The sequence below is a fragment of the Sebastes umbrosus genome, chromosome 21 (assembly GCF_015220745.1).
Source record: "Sebastes umbrosus isolate fSebUmb1 chromosome 21, fSebUmb1.pri, whole genome shotgun sequence".
Classification (NCBI taxonomy): domain Eukaryota; kingdom Metazoa; phylum Chordata; class Actinopteri; order Perciformes; family Sebastidae; genus Sebastes; species Sebastes umbrosus.
This window is the reverse complement of record NC_051289.1, coordinates 7058180-7078593: the sequence shown is the minus strand read 5'-3', so window position 1 is coordinate 7078593 and position 20414 is coordinate 7058180. Positions and strand designations below refer to the sequence as shown.

The 20414-nt window shown below is 37.3% G+C and overlaps 1 protein-coding gene and 1 long non-coding RNA gene across 4 annotated transcripts; both read right to left on the bottom strand.

The window, feature by feature from the left end:
- Nucleotides 1-9607: 9607 nt before the first annotated feature.
- Nucleotides 9608-18704, bottom strand: cdv3 (carnitine deficiency-associated gene expressed in ventricle 3). 3 transcript variants are annotated; one of them, XM_037756819.1, is made up of 5 exons: nucleotides 18245-18704; nucleotides 13787-13863; nucleotides 12695-12831; nucleotides 12310-12472; nucleotides 9608-11399 (listed from the first exon to the last, which is right to left on the bottom strand). In XM_037756819.1, exons 1-5 carry the CDS (start codon nucleotides 18446-18448, stop codon nucleotides 11270-11272), a joined length of 711 nt encoding a protein of 236 aa, XP_037612747.1. In that variant the 5' UTR covers nucleotides 18449-18704; the 3' UTR covers nucleotides 9608-11269. The 3 variants fall into 3 exon arrangements, with proteins under 3 accessions (XP_037612747.1, XP_037612748.1, XP_037612749.1); XM_037756820.1 differs by having other exon boundaries at nucleotides 13787-13860; XM_037756821.1 differs by having other exon boundaries at nucleotides 13787-13854.
- LOC119480508 lies at nucleotides 14617-18228 on the bottom strand. The gene is made up of 3 exons (XR_005204944.1): nucleotides 16603-18228; nucleotides 15106-16108; nucleotides 14617-14998 (listed from the first exon to the last, which is right to left on the bottom strand). It is a non-coding gene; the product is annotated as an uncharacterized LOC119480508 (long non-coding RNA).
- Nucleotides 18705-20414: the final 1710 nt, after the last annotated feature.

The window sequence follows — 20414 nt, the reverse complement described above, 5'->3', positions numbered from 1 at the left end:
TTAACAAGACCTGTTGTGGTAGGATTGGAGATACTACTGAAAAGGAAATAACTGCTAATGTTCTGTAGCTTAAATGTTACATACGATACCTCAAATGTATGGGAGCAAAGAAAGGAGCAAATATTTAAAAATTACCATCAAATGAATACCTAATTGTTAAAATGAATCACTGCTGCATAGTTAATGTTTAAATTTAAGTAATACTGAACTTAATGTTGGAATTTAAATACTATTAAACTCTGAAATATTTTACTTGACAGATTTTGTTCACAGTAAAATATTCCAACTCTATAAATTAATTGATTTTTAAATTTCACAATTTAGGTATTCAGTTACATATAAAATTCTAATTATAATGCTATTTGTTTGTTTCCATACAGATATCAATATTCATTTTGATACTACTCTGATGTAAAGCAAGTAAACTAGAAATACATTTAATTTTTATAGTATTTTCAAGAAAGAAACAAATCAGTAGAGGTCTACAGCATGTATCATACTGCTGCTATTTCTATTGATTATTTAGTTGCTTTATTTGAAATCCAAAGTCAAAGTCCTTTGCAAACAAACTGTCAAATGGATACTGAGCAAACACTACCATGTCCTTGGACTAAATCCCTCTAAAATTACACTTTCAGTTGCCACCAGGGATTCAAACACCGATGGAAGGAGACAATGGGTCTAACAAAACAACCAACTCATCAACGGTGGGTAGACTCTTCGGGAGAAAGTGATTTCACTATTCTCCGAGAGGCATTTTTGAAGTCAAAATATGGAGAGCGTTAAATGTTCTTGGTAATGGTGTCGCCTGCTTTGGACAGTTTGATTTTCTTAGATGAAACTTGACCACAACAAATGTCTCTTAACATCTGATGTCATGAGAGGAGATTAATGGCACCTTTTTCAGCTTTCTATCTAGACATGAGTGGAGCTTTTATCTTGTGATCTATAGGATCTCTCGGTTCCTGTACTTTCTTATTGAAGTGCAATGCCTTTCCATTTCAGGAACTAGAGAAAAGCAGACAAAATGCAACTGCACAGGTATGTAGACTTTCGTGGAGTATACTAATGATTAAACCTCCGACTGTTTTCTGGGGAGGCGGGTAAAATAATGTGTAGCCTAATATGACTTGGAGACAAACTCAGAGAAGTTCACAACATACAAGAGTGTGAACTTCATTTAATTAATTAATATATCATACTTACATCACTGTAAAGTGTTGCTGATTATTTTCCCCATCAGTGGAATGGTACTTTCGAGGCCGATGACGATAGCGATGGGTTCCCACCCACCGAGGTAAGAAACTGTTCAGAACTCAAGGACAACAAAATACATAAATAGCACCCTTTTACAAAAAGTCTCATTTGTTGTTGCAGGTCAAATAGCATCTAATCTGAAAATGCAATTACTAATTAATCTATTATTGTTAAATGTGCAACGAACTGGCAACCACTTGTTGTGAAGTGAATGCAATGGAACAGAGGAGGGAGACATTTAGTGGCTTTATGTTATCAGATATCAATTGCACCTTTAACTAACGGTGTTAAAAATAGGTTGCAGTACCAGATTTCAGATTTAAACATAACAACTTTGACTAAAATGAAGGACTTAGATGTACATTTTTACTTTTTTCCACCAAGAATCAGTGAATAAGCTGGAGGATTTTTCATACTGTTGTTGTCTATGAAACAGGTTTATTGATTATTTTGCTGCTTTAGAACCAGAACAAACAAAAAGGCAAAGGATATTATTACGCAAACACCCAATGTCGTGTCTTTGGTTTAGGGTTGTGGGTATATTTTTTAATTCTATATATTTCAATTTCAGGGGCCTAAAGGAGGCACGGTGCCACTTGCAAAAAAGGGGACAGATGCTCCAAAAAAGGTAGGTGAAAACTGACAACTGCATGTGGATTAACGGACTGTTGAGTAATGTAATCCATCACAGGTCTTCATTAAAAAGCATCTTAAAACCCATTTGTTTTTCCTTTTTATCCCCTGTACACTTCCATATGCTTGTTTTTTATACATTCCTGTCTTTTTAATCTCCCCTTTTCCCATTTTCTTCTCATAAAACACTTTATAACTTGTTAAGTACTACACAAATAAAGTTTGCCAATCACATTGACAAAATCTTATGTAGACTTATATATGTTTGCTGCGAAGGTTTATAACATAAGGAAGTCTCAAGTGTCGACTATTTCATTTTTTTTTTAAAATCTGTGGAAATATTGGATCATGACAGTGAAACTTCAACAGTCTTTCACTGTCTTTCCAGTGTTGCCCGTGTCTTCACTTTCTTCTTTTTCACAATAAAAGTATTGCCAAACTCCAGTAACTTGAGTTTGGTTAGCCTGCGATCACAAATCTTTTCTGTTGTTTAACCTGAACATGCTCTGTGTGCATTATTTCAATGCAGCACCACCTTGTGTCCAGTAAGAGTAATAGCAGAATAAAATTGGACCAAATCAGAAAACAAGCCATTTCACCAAAATATAATAAAATCTACTCAAAGCGCTGTCTCTAAAGGCCTTTTTTTATTATCTGCAAATAAAAAGTGTCTGCAAACTCAGAAACACAGCGTTATCATATAGAATAGTCATATATTTTGGAAGAATTACCGTACAGTATTAATGTAAGTTCATGAATTTTCTTCTTTTTCTTCAGACCACTATAGCTCGCCCCCTTATCTGGCACCTTCTTAATAATGGCGCTGGTTTCTCAACTGAACCAACTCCCAGAAAAGTGATCCAGGTAAGAAACTATTCAGCACTCACCACAATATTATGATTTTAAACTGTATAAGTCTAAATGTTTGTCATTTTGTCGTTTCAGGGGAAGCAATAATGAATAATGGACAGCAGAGAGGCTGAACACACGTTTTGACTCAGAGACAGAAATGACCATCTAAGTATTCTGTTGGTGTTTCTGCCTCCTTCAAATAAACATTTCAAGTCTGTTATGTGAGAAAAGTTTCTTTTTTTTTGGTATAATGTCATTTGAAATGTCCACTTTTTCCAAAAAGAGCTGAAACGTTTGATCATTTTTCCACAATTTGTCAAAATGAGACATCAATTAAACGTGCCGTAAGCAGAATATTTCTGACATCATTGGGCAAAAATTCCATAATAACCTTTCAGCATATTGTAATTGAAGTGCTCTGAGAGAAAACTAGACTTCTGACTAGACTATAAAATTTGAGGCAAGAAATAGGCATTACAGTAACAGAATATTGATTCATATTTGATCAGCGCTGCCTAGTTTGACCGTTTGGTCAGAGTTCACGAGTGATTGACAGCTGCTCAGAGACGGCAGACTCCAGATCAGCTCTGATTGGTTGTTTTCCTCCGGTCTGTGAAATCTTGCAGATGCCGTTAGGAGCATCGGAGGACACAGAGTTACATGATTTCTTTCACATTACCTGTCTCATGCACTACTGTCAGGATATAGTGACCGTTTTATAAAAATAACATTTTTAATCATATTTGCTCCATTTCTACCCACTGCAGCTTTAAGTGATTATGGGAGGGATAGCAGGTTATACACAAGTCTGAAGTTTACAAATAGACAACACTGTATACAGTAAATGACTTGCGACTTTCTCTCTAGATTTCGGGACTTTTGGAGCTACTGCTGCTACTTTCATTAGAAAAGAGTTGGAAACACCGGGCTGGGTTTTTCAGTTGGATCATTTTAAAAAAAATCTAGTGTAGTCTTGCTAGTTTCTCAAGATCACCCACCTTGCCTTTAATCAATTAATTGAAAAAAAACAAACATTTTAACTAATAACTATTGACAAATTAAGATTAATCACTAATGAAAATAATCGTTAGTTACAGCTACTTACATTACAAATACCTATTTTCCCCAAATTGTCCCAGCAGCAAACAAATACCTAGTTGGACTTTGATATTAAACTAGAACACTTTTATGCAATACAGAATGTGTTATAGACTCCACCTACTGGCATGGACACTATAAAGCAGGTGTATGAGCAGACAGGAGGCATATCTGTGATCAAGATGAGAGGAATTACACTGCTGTGTTTGGTGGGATTCATTCTCGCTGCTTCGGTAAGACAGTGTGTTAAGATTCCCCAGATTTACGGAGATGGGATTATTTGATTAAAACTAATTAACACTGCTATTGTGCTGTAGCTTTTATGTGTTATTCTTCAATGTATTACTCTGTCCATAACCTGCTAAATAAAGTACTGCACTTTGCTTCTTACGTTGCAATAACTTGAATTTCAGCATCTTGATTTGTGTTACCTAGAGCTAAAAGGTAGTCTACCTTAGTCTTACAGATGTTAGTGTGCTGTATATTCAAATTGTGGGACTATTGCTTAACTAACTGTGTTGAAAATAGATTGCAGAGCCTGACTTTAGATTTAAACATAACAACTTTGACTTAAATGATGAACTTAGATGTACATTTTTTTTTTTTTCCAAAGAATCAGTGAATAAACTGGAGCATTAATTATCCTGCTGCTGTCTCTTTGAAACAGCTTTATTGATTATTTTGTTGCCTTATTTGAAATCGTATGTCAATGACCTTGCAGAATAAACAAAAAAGGCAAACGATATTACGCAAACACCCAATGTTGTTTCTTTGGTTTAGGGTTGTTGCATATTTTTTTAATTCAAGTACCATATATTTCAATTTCAGTGGCCTGAAGGAGGCACGGTGCCGCTTGCAGCTGGGTCAATGGTAGGTGAAAAACCAGACGGTGGGAGAGAGTGATTCTATTGGTTATAAACATCTAAAAGTGTTAGCCTTGATGTAGCAATGTAGCCGAGGCAACAAATAAGACTAACTAGCAATAATTTAGACCCTTTATCTTGTTGAGAAGCTAAAAACACTACAGTGGACATTTACAGCGACATTTCCCAAGTTGGCAAGCAAGGCCTTTTTTTGTTTGTCACTCAGAAACACAGTGTTGTCATAGAGAATAGTCATATATTTTGGAAGAATTACTGTACAGTATTACTGCAAGTTCCTGAAATGTTTTCTTTTTCTTTCAGCCTAACCCTCAAAATACCTGGCACCCTCTTAATGGCGCTGGTTTCGGACCTACAGCAACTGCCGCAAAAGTGACCAGGTATGAAAATATTCAACACAATATTCTGATTTGAAACTGTATAAGTCTAAATGTTTGTCATATTGTCGTTTCAGGGGAAGCAATAATGAATAATGGACAGCAGAGGGGCTGAACACACGTTTTAAATCAGTGACAGAAATGACTATCTAAGTATTCTGTTGGTGTTTCTGCCTCCTTCAAATAAACATTTCAAGTCTGTTATGTGAGAAAAGTTTTTTTTTTTGGTATAATGTCATGTGAAATGTCCACTTTTTCCAAAAAGAGCTGGAACGTTTGATTATTTTTCAACGATTTGTCAAAATGAGACATCAATTAAACGTGCTGTAGGCAGAATATTTCTGGCATCATTGGGCAAAAATTCCATAATAACCTTTCAGCATATTGTAATTCAAGTGCTCTGAGAGAAAACTAGACTTATGCACCTCCTCATGGCTCTGTTTACAGGCTTTAAAAAATCTAGCATGTGACGGGAGACTTTGGCCAATCACAGGTCATTTAAGGGAGAGAGAGTTCCTATTGGCTATGCTCTGGCTGGTGGGCGGTGCTTGGTATTTCCTCAACTGATCTCAACATGGCTGCCGGGTCACAAACTTTCTGATTTTACAGCTAAACAGTACACTACAAGATGTCACTGACAAAATTTGAGGCAAGAAATAGGCATTACAGTAACAGAATATTGATTCATATTTGATCAGCGCTGCCTAGTTTGACATTTTGGTCAGAGTTCGCGAGTGATTGACAGCTGGCTCTCATAGACGGCAGCTGGACAGCAGACTCCAGATCAACTCTGATTGGTTGTTTTCCTCCGGACTGTGAAATCTTGCAGATGCCGTTAGGAGCACCGGAGGACACAGAGTTACATGATTTCTTTCACATTACCTGTCTCATGCACTACTGTCAGGATATAGTGACCGTTTTATAAAAATAACATTTTTAATCATATTTGCTCCATTTCTACCCACTGCAGCTTTAAGTGATTATGGGAGGGATAGCAGGTTATACACAAGTCTGAAGTTTACAAATGGACAACACTGTATACAGTAAATGACTTGCGACTTTCTCTCTAGATTTCGGGACTTTTGGAGCTACTGCTGCTACTTTCATTAGAAAAGAGTTGGCCACACCGGGCTGGGTTTTTCAGTTGGATCTATTTTCCCCAAATTGTCCCACCCGATAACAAATACCTAGTTGGACTTTGATATTAAACTAGAACACTTTGATGCAATACAGATTGTGTAATAGACTCCACCTACTGGCATGGACACTATAAAGCAGGCGTATGAGCAGATAGGAGGCATATTTGTGATCAAGATGAGAGGAAAGCAATCAATAAATCAAATTCTCTGACAAAAAAAAAGAAAACAATCAGGTGTCTGTGTCTGTGGCAGGACTGTAATAAACCCGTCCATCATCACTCATTTCATTCGGCCCGAATGTAGTGATTGGACGGGCTACCTGTCTGCACTCTGCTATGCACTCATTACACATCACCAGTTTCTTTCACCAGCTGCTGACAGCTGTGAGTGCTAACAATAGCCATGTTCGTTGTTTATGTTCATTATGATAATTTGGGGGAGTGGCTTTGGAGGGAGGCTTGAAGCGACGGACTGTCACTGTTGCCAACTTGGCGACTTTCTCTCTAGATTTCAGGACTTTTGGAGCTACTGCTGCTACTTTCATTAGAAAAGAGTTGGAAACACCGGGCTGGGTTTTTCAGTTGGATCATCTTAAAAAAATCTAGTGTTGTCTCAAGATCACCCACCTTGCCTTTAATCAATTAATTGAAAAAAATAATTTTAACTAATAACTATTGACTAATTAAGATTAATCAATAGTGAAAATAACCGTTAGTTACAGCTACCTACATTACAAATACCTATTTTCCCCAAATTGTCTCAGCAGCAAACAAATACCTAGTTGGACTTTGATATTAAACTAGAACACTTTTATGCAATACAGATTGTGTAATAGACTCCACCTACTGGCATGGACACTATAAAGCAGGTGTATGAGCAGACAGGAGGCATATCTGTGATCAAGATGAGAGGAATTGCACTGCTGTGTTTGGTGGGATTCATTCTCGCTGCTTCGGTAAGACAGTGTGTTAAGATTCCCCAGATTTACGGAAATGGGATTATTTGATTAAAACTAATTAACACTGCTATTGTGCTGTAGCTTTTATGTGTTATTTTTCAATGTATTACTCTGTCCCTAACCTGCTAAATAAAGTACTGCACTTTGCTTCTTACGTTGCAATAACTTGAATTTCAGCATCTTGATTTGTGTTACCTAGAGCTAAAAGGTAGTCTACCTTAGTCTTACAGATGTTAGTGTGCTGTATATTCAAATTGTGGGACTATTGCTTAACTAACTGTGTTGAAAATATATTGCAGAGCCTGACTTTAGATTTAAACATAACAACTTTGACTTAAATGAAGAACTTAGATGTACATTTTTTGATTTTTTCCCAAGAATCAGTGAATAAACTGGAACATTAATTATCCTGCTGCTGTCTCTTTGAAACAGCTTTATTGATTATTTTGCTGCTTTATTTGAAATCGTATGTCAATGACCTTGCAGAACTAGAATAAACAAAAAAGGCAAACGATATTACGCAAACACACAATGTTGTTTCTTTGGTTTAGGGTTGTTGCATATTTTTTTAATTCAAGTACCATATATTTCAATTTCAGTGGCCTGAAGGAGGCACGGTGCCGCTTGCACCTAAACCTACAAAGGTAGGTGAAAAACCAGACGGTAGGAGAAAGTGGTTATATTGATTTTCAAGACGAAGCCTGGTCCAAGAGATCACTGATGGGACTTCTTTATTTAGTGGAGGCCAACTAGTAGTAGTTACACAGCACATACTGAATGACCAACCAATTAAAATAGCATAATTCTGATATAGTGTATCATAACTGGTGAAAAAGTATAAGCAGCTGGCATCACTGCAGCAAAACATAAAGACTTTTGGGACCATAAACAGCACCAAACTAAAGCCTCAAAAATGACCATAAAGTAAATATCTTAACCTTTATAACCTTCATGAAAGTCTATTTCAGGGCTGATATCTTGAACTACATTAGTTTTACTGTTGCTAGGTGGACTTAATAAACTGGCAACTCCATACAGATTAACAGACTCTTGATCCTTGCTTGAGTAATGTAATCCATCACAGGTCGTCATTAAAAAGCATCTTCAAACCCATTTGTTTTCCTTTTTATACCTTGTTCACTTAGATATGCTTGTTTTTTTTAGATATTCCTGTTTTTTTTATCTCCACTTTCCCATTTTCTTTTTGTAAAACACTTTATTTTGTTAAGTACTAAAGTCTCAAGTGTCTCCTAATTCATTTTCATACCACACTGAAATTAATAAATTCTTAGAAAAGGGTGGAAATAACGTAAAAAACATATCCTAGTTTAGCTAACAGTCTAGCTTGAATTTTATTGCGTGATCTGTCACATAGCATTCCCTGAGCAAACCTTAGATGGGAAAATCAAAATGGTAATTTCCTACCTGTTATCCAACAGCTGGATGTATTTTCAAGCTGTGTTTGTGAACCACTGATGTCTACTGTCTGCCTGGGGCAAAATCAACATTTCCAGACGCTGATGGCGGGTCAGGGAGGGCCCAAATCTGTTGAAATACTGGTTTCAAACATTGAGAAAAGGTGTTATCATTCCAGACAGACACAAAAATACCTTTGAATATTAAATCCGCTTCTGAATAATGGAGGAAATAACGGCTTAAGTTTGCTTATAGGGAAAAGTATGTGGCCGAAACATCTAATAGTGTTAGCCTTGATGTAGCAAGATAGCCGAGGCAACAAATAAGACTAACTAGCAATAATTTAGACCAGCTGTCTTGTTGAGAAGCTAAAAGCACTAAAGTGGACATTTATAGTGACAATAGTCATATATTTTGGAAGAATTACTGTACAGTATTACTGCAAGTTCCTGAAATGTTTTCTTTTTCTTCAGCCCAAGAACTGGCACTACCTTGAAAGTGACTCTGATTTCGAACCTCAACCAACTGCCGCAAAAGTGACCAGGTATGAAAATATTCAGCACAATATTCTGATTTTAAACTATATAAATCTAAATGTTTGTCATCTTGTCGTTTCAGTGGAAGCAATAATGAATAACGGACAGCAGAGGGGCTGAACACACGTTTTGACTCAGAGACAGAAATGACTATCTAAGTATTCTGTTGGTGTTTCTGCCTCCTTCAAATAAACATCTCAAGTCTGTTGAGTGAGAAAAGTTTCTTTTATTTGTTAATATGCTTGGTATAAGGTCATTTGAAACGTCTTACTTTTTCCAAAAAAGACCTGGAACTTTTGATAAATTTTCCACGATTTGTCAAAATGAGACACCAATTAAGTGATTATGGGAAGGATAGCAGGTTAACACGAGTCTTCAGTTTACAAATGGACAACAACACCTTTTCTGGAAAAAGACACAGTGAATCCCCATTTTCAACGTTTAAAGATTCAGACAAGACTTCAATCACAAGGATCACTTTATTTTTTTGTGTTAGGCTCTTCTCTTTTCATCACAAATATTATCTACGTCCACCCAAAGTGTTCCAGCCGGGATCGACGCTCCCCGACATCTTTTATGGAAAGGACAGAAACATAGAACATAAATCCAGTTCTTCACCTTTCTTAAACATAACTATGCTTGTAGCAAAAACCCATTTGATTTTAACTGGGCGTACCACTGTTTTGTAAGTGGACGGTACTCTGTTGGTTTGGTGACAGTTTGTTTTTACAGGCGAGTAGTCGCTGTAACTCTCCGGAAATTAAGTTATGCACAAGCTACTTGTTCTACACAACTGCAACGAGGGCTGACTCAGCAATTTACTAATGAGGAAAAGCCTTGATTAAAAAAAAGTCTTAAAACTGGGGATGAATGTACCACTTTATAGCAAATTCTAAAAGTTGTGAACACAGTACGGCCAAACAACCTCGACAAATATGCTTTTAAAGTGGTTTGCCGTCATTTTTCTTGCCGACTGTAACATCTGTGACCATCTGGTTTCAAACCATAGTAAAGCATTTGTAACCAAAAGAATGGTTTCGGATTAGAAACTTTTAATTTCTCTTTTTTTGCGGACGTCTAAAAAGACCAAGGTGAAGTAAGGGGCAGCAAAATCAAACGGTGGATATGAAAGACAGTTAGTAGTTGTAATCATCGGCAAACTACAACAGCACTACATTCTTCAACAGAAGGATTTTTTTGTTTTGTTTTGTATATTGGGTTTTGAGATCCAGAGGCAGGCAGCAGCCCGTGAGACAACAAGCAAAGTTCTCTTCAGATGACAAAGCAGTTTCTCTCTATCAGTAAGGCCACTTTATATAGAAATTCTAAATGGAGGACCACAACCTATCGCTTCTTGTCCATAGATCTTTGCAGAGTGTCATCATCATCATGAAGGGAAAAAAGCTTCAAGTTTCTAAATTAAAGAGCCTGATGGCCGGCTTGTATGTGGGGGGAGGGGGGGTGGGCCGGTGTTTGCCCCGTTCACCACCACAGCAAAAAAAAAAAAAAAAAAGCTCAGTCCACATCGTCACCACCAGCTTTGCTGCTGAGGTAGTATCCCCACTCCCGAAGCCCCCACCGCAACTCAAAAACACACCCCAAAATACCATGTGCGATTGGGTTATAACGATCTTGCAAAAAAATAGATATTTTCACAGAAGTTTGTAAAATCATCTCGCCTAAAGTTATCCTCTGTGGCTTTATCGAAGCAAGTTGAAGTCCAGAGAAAAAGTTGCGCCACACAACTGCTGCTCCGAGTACAATCCACAAAGGACAAAACATGTCGTCTGTTGTTGCTGCTGCAGTGTTGTACGTTTGGGTGTATTTTGCCAATTCCTTTCCAATTATTCCCTCTTTCAACAGCCCCTTCAGATGCAGTCCTTCAGTTTTGCCAACAAGTGTATGGAAAGTGTGTTACTATGTATTTAAAGGGAGTGTCACTGTATGTGGTGCGATGGTATTGCCGTGTATGAGTGCGTATGTATATGAGGCTGTGTGTGTGAGTGGCAATGTGAGCTCTGTCAGGACTGCAGTCAACACAGCTGGAGTTCAGCTTCCTTCGAGGGGGGGGGGGGCTGGGCAGGACCGTGCTGAAGGGGCCGGGGGACGGAGGGGAGCGGCTCTACTTATCCCCCAGGATGGCGTACTGGTTGTCGAGCTGCAAGTGCTGCATAGAGGCGCCACCGCCGGTCTCCTCTCTACCGCGGTTCCTGTGTTTCACCACCTCAAAGGTCTTCTCCATTTCTCTGTCCCTGAAACACAGACACGTATCGTTTCAGTCAAACTGCAACGACACATCAACCTCCCATGTTAAAGGGACAGTGCGTAAGATTTGGCGGCATCTAGTGGTGTGGTTGCAGATTGCAACCAACTGAGTACCCCTTGGCTAACTCCTTCTTTTCTAAACTACGGAAACCCGTGACGCTGAGTGCAAAACTGTGGTAATGCTGTTCGCCTCGCTCAGAGGCCATCCTTACCATAATAACACTAATTTAGGAGCAATGGAAGTCAGATGGATGGCAGTACCACGGTTTGGCACTCTGCAGCTCACGTTCGCTAGTTTCAAGTCTTTTTCAATACAGCATGATGTTCATTTAGTATGTTATGGTCCCATTTAGAGTCAAATAGACCATAAAGCAGGGTATGCTTTAGGGCGTGGCTACCTTGTGATTGACAGGTTGATATCACGGTGTTGTCCGGTCTGGGAGCTGATCTGTTTTCAGGTCATGAAATTTAATTGTGACCTTTTTGGTCACCTAAAATGTCTTATTCAGCGTTCGGTTGTACTTAGCTCCAGCCTCTCGTCACATCTTGTTGGAAAAAAAAGGACATGGCGAAAGCCAAAAACCAAGATAGCGACGGACAATATACCGATCGTGAGGCTTCAAAACAGCAGACCACAAACCAATGAGTGGCGTCAGGTCGACCACGTCCCTTTCTTATATACGGTCTATGAGAGGACTCCGCGAAGAGGACCTGCTCCCTATGTAGATATGAAGGGCTCATTCTAAGCTAACAAAAACACAACGATTCTTAGTTTCAGGTGATTATACACTAATGAAAACATAGTTATGAATACTATATTTAATTTCGGCTAATAGATCCCCTGAAATGTTACACATTGTTCCTTTAAACAAACTGTTGTCAGTGAACTCTACTTACTTGCGTGTCTCCACATGCTTGGCGGTGGACAGTAGAGAGGGGAACTGTGTGTCACTGAAGATCTCAGGAGGCCCCTGGGTGGGAGTTCGTCTGGCGGTGCCCAGCCGAGCCCCTGGAGGGCGGTATACACCAGAAGGCTTCGACTCTGGCTCCTCTTCTTCCTCTGTAATTATAAAAAAAATCCCACCAGTTAGAAAGACGAAAACTGATTTTTCGGGGGGCAAATTATTTAAAATTTTCTCGAAACACATTAATAATTAGAAGGTTACAACTGCTTCAGGCGGTAAAATTAAAATAAATTAAAACCATGGTGGTATGTTCATCCCATGACCGTGTTAACTCCTGACCCTTTAAAACAAATGAGTGTTGAAGTCTGTGTACTCACCCACGGGTGCGGCAGCAGGAGGCGGAGCAGCACCAGACTTGTTCCAGGGACCGGACACTCTGTCTCCGCTGTACTGAATGATCTCTCCGTCCTCACCAACCTCCTCCTTCTCGTACTCTTCCTCCTCTTTCTCGTCACTGCAGACAGCAAGAAGTCAGTTAAACTGAGGTGAACCCACGATGAGCTATCTAGGATTTTTTTTCTTCTCCTCTTTGTTTAGTCGACAGAAAAATAATCACTAACAATTTTTTGATATATTGATTAATTGTCAAAATCGATGTCCAATAGACCACAGACCATAGATGCATGAGGTTGAGCCCTGTGCTTTTTTTTGGCCACTGTGCATCACGAAATTTAACAGGTGTGCTGAGATTAACATCAAGGCCAAGTTCAAAGACGGGTGTGGTCCGAGCAAGGGCACCACCAGAAGTAAGGGGGGGTAGAGAGTGAGGAAGGGGCCATTGACCTGACCCTTTAAGCCCATGGTCCGATTTGGCGTTGCGGCTGGTGTAATCCCATCACAAGATGGTCTCTAGTTACACCCTGAATTTGCCCCTTACTAAGGGAAGGGGAGTTTTAAAGGAAACATGTGCTCATTTCCAGGATCATACTTATATTTTGGGTTTCTACTAGAACATTTTTACATGCTCTAATGTTAAATTATTTTTCTCATACTGTCTGAATATACCTGTATTCACCCTCATGCTCTGTCTTAGCGCCTGTCTCTTTAAGACCCCCTCCTGAAATGTCTGCTCTGATTGGCTTGCGAGAAACATATGGTGCACCTTTGCGAAGGTAGTTCTCAAGCCGTGGGTGGACATACTCAGATGGGGGGAGCGGTATATTCTAATGAGCCTGCATGTGACATAAGAAAGGGAGCTAAATCTGAATGGCTTGTTGTTGTTTTTCTCATTATATGTTCCCCTTTGCAAATGTAAGTGTGGAAGATGGAGGACAAGTCATTGTGGCCACGGTCCTTACTACACCCCTCCCCTCCCACCTAATGGTACCAAGGCTGAGATGCAAAAGACAACTCCTCAGGTGAACAAGGAGTCATGACAACCACATACAGTACATACATTTCACTCTCACCTTATCTGCAAAGCTTGGAGACGGAGCCCGCTGTAGTCAACTTCTTTCTGTTCAAACTCTTTCCATTCCTCGTCCTCCTGGGCAGAAGGATGCATTAAATCTCAGAGCACCACAGTAGGATATATTATTTGTAATGCTTAATATAGTGATCTTCTTCTAGCCAGGTCATCCCAAGACGTGGTTACACAGGCAAGGCAAGGCAGCTTTATTTGTAGAGCACATTTAAGCAACAGGGCAATTCAAAGTGCTTTACATAAACATTCAAGAACATTGCGACAAAGTGCAAAAGAACATTAACACATAATTAAAACAGTTAGAAAAACATTAAAGATTAGAAAATAAAAACAAGCTAAAAATAAAAGCTAGGATAAAAGCTAAAATAGAATATAACACACAAGAGTAAAAGCTCTAGTGCAGTATAAGATCATTATCTGGTTTAATTAAAGGCGGCAGCAAACAGGAACGTTTTAAGCTTTGATTTAAAAGAACTCAGAGTTGGAGTTGGTCCTGCAGGTTTCTGGGAGCTTGTTCCAGATATTTGGTGCATAAAAACTGAACGCTGCTTCTGCATGTTTAGTTGTGACTCTGGGGACACTAAGCAAACCTGATCCAGATGACCTGAGAGGTCTGGATGGTTCAGAACATAGCAGAAGATCAGAAATGTATTTTGGCCCTAAACCATTCAGTGCTCTGTAAACCAGCAGCAGTATTTTGAAATCAATTCTCTGAGAGACAGGGAGCCAGTGTAGAGACCTCAGAACTGGACTGATATGATCCACTTTGATATGATCCACAGGCCACAACAGTTTGGGTGACAGCGTGACAATAACTTGTGCTTAATATAGTGAAGCTCTTCTTCTAGCCAGGTCATCCCAAGAAATGGTTATACAGGCCAGGGTGACAAGTTATCTAACCTTGTAATAGATAACTTAGCTTTGTTACACCATCATAATCATGTAATATGAAAGCTAAAAAGGCTGTCAACCCTGTACAACTTGTCCTTAATATAGTGAAGCTCCTCTTCTTCTTCTAGCCGAGAAATGGTTAAACCTTATAATAGATAACTTAAGCTTTGTTACACCATCATAATCATGTCATTTCCGTACAACTTGTGCTTAATATAGTGAAGCTCTTCTTCTTCTAGCCAGGTCATCCCAAAAAAATGGTTATGCAGGTGATAACATAACAGTTTGGGTGACAAGTTATAGATAACTTAGCTTTTGTGACACCATCATAATCATGTCATTTTCAAAGCTAAAAACCGGAAATGGTTAAACAGGCCATAACAGTTTGGGTGACGGCATGACAAGTTATTTCACCTTATGATTATGATGGTTTAACAAAGCTAAGTTATCTTATTATAAGGTGAAATAACTTGTTATTAAATAAACTGTTATGGCCCTGTGTAACCATGTCTTGGGATGGCCTGGCTAGAAGAAGAAGAAGAAGAGCTTCACTATATTAAGCACAAGTTTCTACAGGGTTGACAGCCTTTTTAGCTTTCAAAATGACATGATTATGATGGTGTAACAAAGCTAAGTTATCTTATTATGTCATTTTGGAAGCTAAAAGGCTGTCAACCCTGTAGAAACTTGTGCTTTATATATTGATGCTCTTCTTCTAGCCAGGTCATCCCAAGACATGGTTATACAGGCCAGGGTGACAAGTTATTTCACCTTATAATAGATAACTTAGCTTTGTTACACCATCATAATCATGTCATTTCTGTACAACGTGTGCTTAATATAGTGAAGCTCTTCTTCTTCTAGCCAGGTCATCCCAAGACATGGTTATACAGTATGACAAGTTACCTATCCTTATAATAGATAACTTAGCTTTGTTACACCATCATAATCATGTCATTTTGAAAGCTAAAAAGGCTGTCAACCCTGTACAATTTGTGCTTAATATAGTGAAGCTCTTCTTCTTCTTCTTCTTCTAGTTACACAGGGCCATAACAGTTTGGATCAACGTGACAAGTTATTTCACCTTATAATAGCTTAATTAAACTGTTATAATCATGTCAAATGAAAGCCAAAAAGGCTGTCAAGGCTGTAGAAACGTGTGCTTTATATAGTGAAGATCTTCTTTTTCTAGCCAGGTCATCCCAAGACATGGTTACACAGTTTGCCATAACAGTTTGGGTGACAGAATGACAAATTATATAACCTTATAATAGATAACTTAGCTTAATTACACCATCATAATCATGTCACATCTGTACAACTTGTGCTTAATATAGTGAAGCTCTTCTTCTTCTAGCCAGGTCATCCCAAGACATGGTTACACAGGCCAGGGTGACAGAGTGACAAGTTATTTCACCTTATAATGGATAACTTAGCTTTGTTACAGCATTATAATCATGTCATATGAAAGCTAAAAAGGCTGTCAACCCTGTACAATTTGTGCTTAATATAGTGAAGCTCTTCTTCTTCTTCCAGTTATGTAGGGCCATAACAGTTTGGATTAACGTGACAAGTTATTTCACCTTATAATACCTTAATTACAATATTATAATCATGTCAAATGAAAGCCAAAAAGGCTGTCAAGGCTGTAGAAACTTGTGCTTTTTATAGTGAAGATCTTCTTCTTCTTCTAGCCAGGTCATCCCAATACATGGTTACACAGTTTGCCATAACAGTTTGGGTGACAGAATGACAAATTATATAACCTTATAATAGATAACTTAGCTTAATTACACCATCATAATCATGTCATTTCAGTACAACTTGTGCTTAATATAGTGAAGCTCTTCTTCTTCTAGCCAGGTCATCCCAAGACATGGTTATACAGGCCAGAGTGACAAGTTATTTCACCTTATAATTGATAACTTAAACTTTGTTACAGCATTATAATCATGTCATATGGAAGCTAAAAGGCTGTCAACACTGTACAATTTGTGCTTAATATAGTAAAGCTCTTCTTCTTCTTCCAGTTACACAGGGCCATAACAGTTTGGATCAACGTGACAAGTTATCAAACCTTATAATAGCTTAATTACACCATTATAATCATGTCACATCTGTACAACTTGTGCTTAATATAGTGAAGCTCTTCTTCTTCTTCTAGCCAGGTCATCCCAAGACATGGTTACACAGGCCAGAGTGACAGAGTGACAAGTTATTTCACCTTATAATAGATAACTTAGCTTTGTTACAGCATCATAATCATGTCATATGGAAGCTAAAAGGCTGTCAACCCTGTACAATTTGTGCTTAATATAGTGAAGCTCTTCTTCTTCTTCTAGCCAGGTCATCCCAAGACATGGTTACACAGGCCAGAGTGACAGAGTGACAAGTTATTTCACCTTATAATAGATAACTTAGCTTTGTTACAGCATTATAATCATGTCATATGGAAGCTAAAAGGCTGTCAACCCTGTACAATTTGTGCTTAATATAGTGAAGCTCTTCTTCTTCTTCCAGTTACACAGGGCCATAACAGTTTGGATCAACGTGACAAGTTATCAAACCTTATAATAGCTTAATTACACTATTATAATCATGTCAAATGAAAGCCAAAAAGGCTGTAGAAACTTGTGCTTTTTATAGTGAAGATCTTCTTCTTCTAGCCAGGTCATCCCAAGACATGGTTACACAGTTTGCCATAACAGTTTGGGTGACAGAATGACAAGTTATCTAACCTTAATTACACCATCATAATCATGTCACATCTGTACAACTTGTGCTTAATATAGTGAAGCTCTTCTTCTTCTTCTAGCCAGGTCATCCCAAGACATGGTTACACAGGCCATGTTGACAGCATGACAAGTTATTTCACCTTATAATAGCTTAATTACACTATTATAATCATGTCATATGGAAGCTAAAAGGCTGTCAAGGCTGTACAACTTGTGCTTAATATAGTGAAGCTCTTCTTCTTCTTCTAGTTACACAGGGCCATAACAGTTTGGATCAACGTGACAAGTTATCAAACCTTATAATAGCTTAATAAAACCATTATAATCATGTCATATGGAAGCTAAAAGGCTGTCAACCCTGTAAGAACCTGTGACAAATGGCGGCTGGGCCTAGTTGGTGGACAGCCACGATACAAAGAGGAGGAGATGACAGCTTCCTCCACACAGTCACACGCACACACTAGGCCTTTAACAGTGTATTAGCTAATAAGAGGGCCTAATCTAACTAATACTTTGACACAAAACGGACGTAGAGGTTGTAAAAATAACGGTTGTGTCGTGCTAAACGTGAATGTGTTGCTAGGGTGGAAACCATATGCTACCTAGCAACCGGCGTTTTCTCCCTTCTTAGTCAAATATATATATAATAAGTGCATGATTTTGATGAATAAACAGGTGGAAAAGGGTGTAAGGGTGTAAGCAAGCAGGCTACATTGAAGCAGGAAGCAGATTGTGACGAGGGATGCAGATTTTGACACGACACCGGTGCTCTGGAAAAAAAAGACAAAAAAAAGGGCAGCAAAAAAGTTCGGTTTTACCTTCTCGATCTGAGCGTCTTGATTGTCGTTTTTTGTTGATTTCTCTTTCTCTCTCTTGGTTTTTTTGATCATAGCAGACGTGGGTCCAGAAGAAGAAGCAGCGGCGGCGGAGGACTCCTTGCCCTTTCCTTTCTCTTTCTTCTTCTTTTTATCCCGCTTGGCGAAGAAGTCGTCCAGGCTCTTCTCTGGTGGTAGATCCGCCATTTTCAAAAAAGGAGCGACGAGTTAAACTAGTGAAGCTAAAAGCGACGAGTGAAACGATAGATGTGGAGATGTAATCTGGTTTAGAGAGAGAGAGGACAGCTGTTTAAATAAAGATGGAGTTGCTGCTTAAGATGAGTGTTTAACTTGTGTTACAGTCTGGTAATAAAATGTCCACCCTGGATCTCCTGACTGCTGAATCGATGCTCTCCTGACAACCATGAGCCATGCACGGGCTATTTGACAAATCTGCACTGTGACCCGGAAATACATCCACCCTCAACCGGAAGGAGTATCAGACTCAACAAATATAAAGTTACATTTTTATTGTATTTTAACTTTAAAAACATTAAATTAAGACTAAATGCAAAAATATATTAAATTAAATTAAATTAAAGTAAAATATTACGAGCCAAAAAATAAAGTCACAATATTAGTTAATTCTGTCATATAAATTAGTCATATTTTAAAAAAATATATTGTTTTTTAACTTTAAAAACATCCCATTAAAACTAAATTAAAAAATGCAAAAATATATTAAATTAGATTAAATCAAAATTAAATATTACCACCCAAAAAATAAAGTCACAATATTAGTCAATTATGTCATATAAATCAGTTATTGTATTTTAACTTTAAAAACATCCTATTAAAACTAAAAACAAAAATATATTAAGTTAAATTAAATTAAATTAAAGTAAAATATTATGAGCCAAAAAATAAAGTCACAATATTAGTCAATTCTGTCATATAAATCAGTCATATTTTTTGGGGTAATTTAACTTTAAAAACACCCTATTGAAACTAAAAGCAAAAATATATTAAATTCAATTAAAATTCTTAAAATATATATATATTATTAATTTTTTGTCACTTTTTTGTTCAAATATAGTAGCCTTCTTAATAGTAGTAGTAGTTATCAAATATAATGTATATAAATTAAGTTGTAAATTATAGTAAAACAGAAATTCAATCAGCAAAAAAATAAGATAAAGTAACAGTTTTTATAAAGCACTTTTCAAAAGTGCAATCAAAGCAAACATTAATAATGAAAAAAGTTTAAAAGTGATTTTATTTTTTATTTTAACTTTAAAAACATCCTATTAAAACTAAAAGCAAAAATATATTAAATTAAATTAAATTAAAGTAAAATATTACAAGCCAAAAAATAAAGTCACAATATTAGTCAATTCTCTCATATAAATCAGTCATATTTCATTTGATTTTTTATTGTATTTTAACTTAAAAAAAAAAACTTCTTGAAACTAGAATGCAAAAATATATTAAATTAAAATTAAATATTATGAGCCAAAAAATAAAGTCACAGTATTAGTCAATTCTCTCATATAAATCAGTCATATTTCATTTGATTTTTATTGTATTTTATCTTAAAAAAAACTCTTCTTGAAACTAGAATGCAAAAATATATTAAATTAAAATGAAATATTATGAGCCAAAAAATAAAGTCACACTATTAGTCAATTCTGTCATATAAATCAGTCATATTTCATTTGATTTTTTTAATTGTATTTTAACTTTAAAAAAAAATTCTTGAAATTAGAATGCAAAAATATATTAAATTAAAATTAAATATTAGGAGCCAAAAAATAAAGTCACACTATTAGTAAATTCCCTCATATAAATCAGTCATATTTCATTTTTATTTTTATTATTGTACGGTTAAACTAGTGAAGCTAAAGCGACGAGCAAAATGACAGATGTAAAATAATAATCTGCTCTAGAGAGAGTGAGGACAGCTGTTTAAATAAAGATGGAGTTGCTGCTTAAGATGAGTGTTTAACTTGTGTTACAGGCTGGTAATAAAATGTCCTGCTGAATCGATGCTCTCCTGACAACCATGAGCCATGCACGGGCTATTTGACAAATCTGCACTGTGACCCGGAAATACATCCACCCTCAACCGGAAGTATTGTGAGCCCCAAAAAATAAATAATATTAGTCATATTTC